The 7,810-nt window shown below is 36.9% G+C and overlaps 1 protein-coding gene across 1 annotated transcript in view; it reads left to right on the forward strand.

Annotated features, from left to right (window-relative positions):
• Positions 1-7,258, forward strand: part of MIER3 (mesoderm induction early response 1, family member 3) — a 23,945-nt gene extending 16,687 nt beyond the window's left edge. The window contains exons 7-11 of the mRNA XM_008569242.1: positions 129-210; positions 1,747-1,841; positions 5,821-5,948; positions 6,219-6,361; positions 6,472-7,258. Coding sequence (XP_008567464.1) covers positions 129-210; positions 1,747-1,841; positions 5,821-5,948; positions 6,219-6,361; positions 6,472-6,929 — 906 coding nt within the window. The 3' untranslated portion in view covers positions 6,930-7,258. The remainder of the gene's footprint in view (positions 1-128; positions 211-1,746; positions 1,842-5,820; positions 5,949-6,218; positions 6,362-6,471) is intronic.
• The last annotated feature ends 552 nt before the right edge of the window (positions 7,259-7,810 follow it).

The following is a 7,810-nucleotide window of genomic DNA, read 5'->3' on the forward strand; positions in this document are numbered from 1 at the left end:
TTTTTTCCCCCCCCCCCCCCCGCCCCAGCCCTGTTCTGAGAGAACATGTTTTTTATGTGCTGTGCTGTCAGGTATTAACTTTTGGTAATTTTTATTGAATGTTTTTTTTCCCTCCTTCTCTTTCCTAGGCATTGTATGAACTTCTCAAATGTAACCACAATATAAAGGAAGCAATAGAAAGGTATTGCTGCAATGGAAAGGCAGCTCAAGGTAAAAAACACTTGGGTTCAAGAGAGGGAAATGACAGGGGATGGTCATTTGGGGATCAGAATTAGCAAAGTATCTTAAAGGACAGAGCAATCCTGTAACACTTTTGTAAGATCTGTGTTCATTTTCATAGCAAATAATTTTTTCCTTTTCTTGCCCTCTATTTTTAGACGTACCAGAGATTGTTCAAATACAAATTAGTTACCCCCCTGTCACCTCCACTTTCTTGAAGAAATAGTTACAGAACAGAGCAGACCCCAGAGATGACAATATATCCAAAGTAATTAAAAAGAATGATTTTATGATTTTATTGAAAAAAAAAGTTTCTTTTTCTTTTTTTTTTTAAACAGACAGGAAATGAAAAGGAGATTAAGATTAAAAAAAGAAATGTGTAATGTATTCCATTGAATTTATTGCTAGAAGTATATTTTTAGTAATCATGTAATAACATTTTTACAATGCTTAGATTTCATTTTGTGTGTTAACTTTTATTTCAGTATTTTTTGTCATTATGTAAATGATTGCATGCACCATAGCTTTCATTAAGTATGTGTAGAGCGAAAATAATACTTAGTAATATTATATAAATGGCTTGGAAAAATATGAAAGCTGAAAATAGTACATTAAACTCAGGTTGAGAGTCTGTTGAAATGTTTCCCTTGTAAAAGCTGCTACTTTGAAAATACCTTAAGTTCTCAAAACTCAAACTATTTTTCACCTTTATCGTGGACTACGATGAATGGCTTTGGGGATCTTTTCCCCAGTGTCATTGAGTGAGACACTTCAGAGAGAAAGGGGGATAATAAACTACCTCTGAAGTCTAGGCTATGACCCTATAAAGACCTTCCAGGTCTCTACCGCAAGTAGGTTTTTAAATCACCAAGATTAACATTTGCTGGGAGTTGAATGGGATTTAGTATTTTGATAGCATGGACTGTTTATTATTTCCTTTTTATTTCCATACACTGACTTTAAATAAATAGGTGTTGAATATACTTTATTTATAATTAAAGAGCTTACAGTTTTCACATAAAACTAAAATAAGGATTTTTCCTCCATAAAGGGAATAGCCTTTTTTTTCTAATTTAAAAATGGTATATACTCATTATTTAAAAAAAAAAAAAAATCACAAAAATGAGCATAAATTATAAAGAAATACTAAATTCTTATCCCACAATGCAAGAAAAAAAGCAGTATTTATATTTGTGTTCTAGGCTATTTGCAAAGATTTATAGAATGCGTAGTTTTCGTAATCTTAACAAATCTCCTACATACAGAACTCGTGTGTGTGTATGTGTGTGTGAGAGTGTGTGAGAGAGAGTGAGTTTGTATGCGTAGTTTTCGTAATCTTAACAAATCTACATACAGAACTCGTGTGTGTGTATGTGTGTGTGAGAGTGTGTGAGAGAGAGTGAGTTTGTGTGTGTGTGTGTGTGTGTGTGTGTGATGGCCTTTTACAGGGAAAACATACTGAAAATAAATCAGCGATTCACATAAAAGAATTTTGAAGCCAGTGAATTTTGTTTTAAATTTTTTTAGAAGGAATGACTGCATGGACAGAAGAAGAATGCCGAAGCTTTGAACATGCACTCATGCTTTTTGGAAAAGATTTTCACCTTATACAGAAGAATAAGGTAAGTTAGGCAAATAAGTGCAGAGAAATTGCTTACTAGTTACAATGAGTATAAGCAACTAAATTATCAGTTACTTGAACTGGAAAAACACCAATTTGTTAATGTTCCCTTGTCATTAACATTTCTAATAGCTCTCTAAATATGACTGGAATTTTCTAGTACATTCCACAGCCTGCTCATGGAATGGCTGATAGTATACTCACATAACATCCTACCCACAGAAACTAAATTCACTATATTTTTCTTATTCTTCTACATTTTTCCTTGACTTTCATTTCTTTCCAAGCTGTTCAGAGGTTTGTGGTTCAAAAAAGTGTTTCAGTTTCATGTTAGCAGTGAGAACTGCAGTGTCTGAAAGAAGAAACATTGTTACTAAAAGCAACTAAAAAATATGTTCTAACAACACCAAATGCTGACAAGGATATGGAGCAACAGGAACTCTCATTCATTGCTGATGAGGATACAACATGGTACAGCCACTTTGGAAGACAGTTTGGCAGTTTCTTATAAAACCAAACATACTCTTACCATATGATTTAGCAATCCTGCTCCTTGGTAATTTTTACCGAAATGAGTTGAAAACTTATGTCTACAGAAAAACCTGTACACAAAGGTTTATTTTTATACCAGCTTGCTTTATAATTGCCAAAACTTAGAAGTAACCAATATGTCCTTCATGGTGACTGGATAAACAAACTGTGGCACATCCAGACAAAAAGATGAGTTATCAAGCCACAAGAAGATATGAGGGATCTTAAATGCATATAACTAAATGAAAGAAGCCAATTTGAAAAGGCTATATACTGTAGAATTCCAATTGTATGACATTCTGGAAAAGGCAAAACTACAGAGTAAAAAGATCACTGATAGCCAGGGTTTAGGCAGGAGGATGGGATGAACAGGCAGAGCATAGAGGATTTTTAAAGGCAGTGAAATTATTCTATATGCTACTATTATGGTAGATACATGTCATTATACACTTGTCAAAACCCATTGAATGTATGACATATAGAGTGAACCTTAATGCAAACTATGGACTTTGGGTGATAATGTGTCAGTGTAGGTTCATTGATTGTAACAAATGTACCACTCTGGTGTGGGATGTTGATAGCGGGGGAAGCTATGCCTGTGTGGGAGCAGGAGGTATATGGGAATTCTCTGTACTTTCTGCTTAGTTTTGCTGTGAACCTAAAACTCCTTTAAAAACTAAAGTCTACTAAACTGCCTTCTCAAGTGGCTGTACTATTCTGTATTCCAACCAGTAGCGAATGAGAGTTCTGTTGCTCCACATCTTTGCCAGCATTTGGTATTGTCGGTGTTTTGGATTTTCACCATTCTAATAGGTATTTAGTGACACCTTATTGTTGTTTTAATTTGCGATTCCCTAATGATCTCTTTTCTTATGCTTATTTACCATTTGTTTATCTTTTGAGTGTCTGTTCAGATCTTTTTCCCATTTATTAATTGGGCGGTTTGTTTCCTTGTTGTTGAGTTTGAAGAGTTTTTTGTATATTTTGAATTTTAGTCCTTTATCAGATACGTGTTTTGCAGATCTTTTCTCCCAATTTGAGACTTGTCTTTTCATTCCCTTAACAAAGTAGAAGTTTTTAATTTTAATAATGTCCTACTTACCAGTTTTATATTTGGTTGTTCATGCTTTTGGCATTGAATATAAAAAAGTCATTGCCATACCTAAGGTCACCTAGATTTTCTCCTGTTATTTTCTAGGAGCTTTATAGTTTTGCGTTTTACATTTAGGTCTATAATACATCTTGAGTTACTTTTTTTAAAGGGGTAAGGTCTGTGTCTAGGCTCATTGTCTTGTCGTGGATGTCTAGTTGTAGCACCATTTGTGGAAAAAACTATTCTTCCTCTATTGAATTGCCTTTGCTCTTTGGTCAAAGATCCATTGACTTTATTTGTGTAGATGTATTTCTGGGCTCTCTCTTCTATTCCATTAGTCTGCTTGTCTGTTTCTCCCCCCAATACCACACTGTCTTGATTACTTTATACTAAGTCTTGAAGTTGGGCAGTACCAATCCTTTGACTTTATCCTTTTCCTTCAATATCATGTTGGCTATTCTGGGCCTTTGCCTTTCCATACAGAATTAGTTTGTTGATATTCACAAAATAACTTGCTGGGATTTTAATTGGGATTGCACTAAATCTATAGATCAGGTTCGGAACAACTGACATCCTAGCAATAATGAGTCTTCCTATACATGGACAGAGAATATCTCTTCATTTATTTTGTTCTTTTTTGATTTCTTTAATCAGAGTTTGGTAGTTTTCTTCATATACTTCTTGCACATATTTTGCTAGATTTATACCCAAGTATTTAATTTTAGGGGGATGTTAATGTAAATTATACTGTGTTTTTAGTTGCAAATTCCACTTGTTCATTACTAGAGGAAAGCAGTTGACTTGTGTGTGTGTGTGTGTATTATTATTATTTTTTTTTTGGCAGCTGCCCAGTACAGGGATTGACTTTTGTATATTAACCTGCTATCCTGCAACCTTGCTATAAGTGCTGATTAATTCCAGGAGTTTTTTGCTGATTCTCTGGGATTTTCTTAATCAGAGAGTTTTATTTCTTTCTTCCCAATCTGTTTACCTTTTATTCCTTTTTCTTGTCTTATTGGACTAGATAGGCCTTTCAGTATGATGTTGAAAATTTCATGCTTTCCGTATATATGAAAACTTAATGTTTTCTCAAAGATGAGATGAAGTATTAAATTTAGTGAACAGATAAAACTTTTTTTTTTTGTCTTTTTTCCGTGTCCGGCAATGGATCGCAACCCCCATGCCGCCCCCGTACCGGACCGGGGACCGGCAACGGGATCGCAACCCTCGGCGTCGCCCCCGCGCCGGGAGCGCCGCCGCGCTTCCCAAGCAGCGCACTATCCAGTGCGCCACCGGGCTGGCCCCAGATAAAACATTTTTGAAGAAGTCTGGCTTGTCCTTTTAGGTCAAAATCATCAGTTTTGCCGTGACTTATGAAATTTACTCTATCCATTCATCTCATAACCAATTATGTCCTTCCACTTACCAGACATTATTTTAGGCACTAGAGATACATTGGTGAATAAGACAGAAAAGGTCTGTGGCCCCAGGAAGCCTGAATTTTCTGTGAAGGCTTATAGTTAATGACGTTTATTGAAAGGTATACTGTATTTTTTGGTTTAAAAATTTTGTTCCTATAGTAGTGATCTTGTATCACAACTTGCTTAGGAATCGGGATAGAGATACTGAATCTTCTTTATTGGGTACTGATTAAACATGGGAGAAAGTGTTTATTGGATAAGGATAAAGAATTTTGCCATATGTCTGAACTCATATTTGTGACTGTATATAGTTAGAGGAGCCCTAGTTTGGGTGTGGAGCCAAGTTGATGAGGGTCACATTTTATTATTGTTGTTATTACCAAAATCTGTTGGAGCTAAGAGCCAAACACGTTAGTGGGCGGAAAGCCCTGAGTAAATCATCTTAAATTTCAGATGCTATAGATTACTGATCCCTTTGCCAACAGTTCTTAATCTCTTTTGGATAATGGAACCCTTTGACAATCTCATGAGGCTGCATTTCTTCACCCCAGAAACATATACTGTGTATGATTTTGGGAATTAATGAATTCCAATGAAACCTATTCACGGACCCCTCAGGGGTTGGTTAATCCAAGGTTAAGAACCCCTGCTATCGTCAGAATCACAGTGAGAGTTCACTGAAGAAAAATAAAGGATGCTAGCATTTTATGATTTTCAGTAAAAGTGTAAGATTTAAGAAAAACAACCCTGGGCTTTTGAAAATGGCCTCAGTATTAAATGTAAAGACATTTCACTGATAAAAGTGTTCAGAATTTTATAATTAGGAGGACAGAAAATAACACCTGTGGATTCAAGTTACACAGTGGGGGGAAAATGTTGCTAAAAAAAATGGGTTTGATTTTTTGATTTGTTTTTTAAAACAACTTTTTCATAAGGTGAGAACCAGAACAGTTGCTGAATGTGTAGCATTCTACTATATGTGGAAGAAATCTGAACGTTATGATTACTTTGCTCAACAGACAAGATTTGGAAAGAAACGATATAACCATCACCCTGGAGTTACGTAAGTACTGTGGGCTTGACTTCAGTGACTTTAGTTTTTTGTTTTTTTTTTTTTTAAAGACGACCAGTAAGGGGATCTCAACCCTTGACTTGGTGTTGTCAGCACCACGCTCAGCCAGTGAGCAAACCGGCCATCCCTATATAGGATCCGAACCCGTGGCCTTGGAGTTATCAGCACCACACTCTACCGAGTGAGCCACGGGCCAGCCCCAGTGACTTTAGCTTTTAACTGTGATATGCAGTCATAAAATTATTGGGTTGTGTTTTTCAGAGACTATATGGATCGTTTGGTAGATGAAACAGAAGCTCTGGGTGGAACGGTAAATTCTTCAGCCTTAACTTCTAACCGGCCCGAGCCTATTCCTGATCAACAGCTGAACATTCTCAGTTCTTTCACTGCCAGTGACTTGACAGGTAAAATGAAGATCTTTTTGTGTTCTTTAGTATAGCTTGGTACAAAATCATGTCCTCTTTGTTTCATGTCATAGGACCACTTACTTAAACCATTTTCCATTTCTTTTTAGCTTTGACCAACAGTGTAGCAACTGCCTGCAACCCCACAGAAGTGAATTGTTTGGATGATAGCTTTCCTCCACTGGGCAACACACCCCGTGGACAAGTAAATCATGTGCCTGTTGTAACGGAAGAGTTACTCACCCTGCCCAGCAATGGGGAAAGTGATTGTTTTAATTTATTTGAGACTGGATTTTATCACTCGGAGCTAAACCCTATGAACATATGCAGTGAAGAGTCAGAAAGACCAGCAAAGAGATTGAAAATGGGCATTTCTGTCCCTGAATCCTTTATGAATGAGGTTTCTGTAAATAATTTGGGTGTGGACTTTGAAAATCACACACATCACATCACCAGTGCCAAAATGGCAGTCTCTGTGGCTGACTTTGGCAGTCTCTCTGCCACCGAGACCAATGGTTTCATCAGTGCCCACGCTCTGCATCAGCACGCCGCCCTTCACTCTGAGTGACACAAGTGAGGAGCCCAGAAACAGTGGGTGTGCAGTACCAGTACACTTGAGGGGAGCTATCAGGTTTGCATAGTCTTTCACTGGAAGTTTGAACCTTTTTCACTATGACATCAGTGATGTCAGTATGTATAGAACTATATCTTGATTTATCAAGAGTATTTTCATTTTTCAATCCATAAATGTGGAAATGAACTATGATCAGCAGAGTTGGGAACTAAGATTGAACTCTGTGGTGCAGCTTTAAGCTCTGCTTGTTTCTTCCTCATCCCCCAATACCTCTTCCCCACTCCCTTCTTTTTCTATTCTTTTCTGTTCCCCACTGCCCTCATTCCCAATTTTAAAACCTGTAGACAGAGGCCACAAGCTCAAAACCAGCACAGATGTTCTGAACTGAATGGTGTGGCCTCTTTTTGTGGAAATCCTTTTGCCGTAATGGATGCAGTGGAATAACAATGTTTACAGGTAACGATCCTGATCCCTGCTCAATGTAGCATTTTTTTGGTTTTATTTTCGTAATTAATAAAAGCAGGGGTAGGTTTCTTTAAACTGCACAAACATGCAAGGATTTTTTAAAAATGGAAACTTCTCTCATATTATTCAACTAGAGCACTTCAGTTTACAAAACAGCAAGTCCATCTTTATGGAAGCCAGCACGAGGAACTGCGTGCAAATTATGAAGACACTTGCTTGGATCCTGTTTCAAAATTCTAGACCAGGGCTACCTTACACAGAATTGGTCATTTTACTGCCGGGAGATTTCTGTGTAACTTCACCTATTGGCTAAAAATTTGGCATTTGAAGATGTGGTATTCAGATGGGGTTTTGTCCACCATTGTGAAGATTGTAATCTTAAAAATCATACCAGTCATTGATAATTTAGT

Source organism: Galeopterus variegatus, unplaced genomic scaffold, assembly GCF_000696425.1.
Source record: "Galeopterus variegatus unplaced genomic scaffold, G_variegatus-3.0.2 Scaffold483, whole genome shotgun sequence".
NCBI lineage: Eukaryota > Metazoa > Chordata > Mammalia > Dermoptera > Cynocephalidae > Galeopterus > Galeopterus variegatus.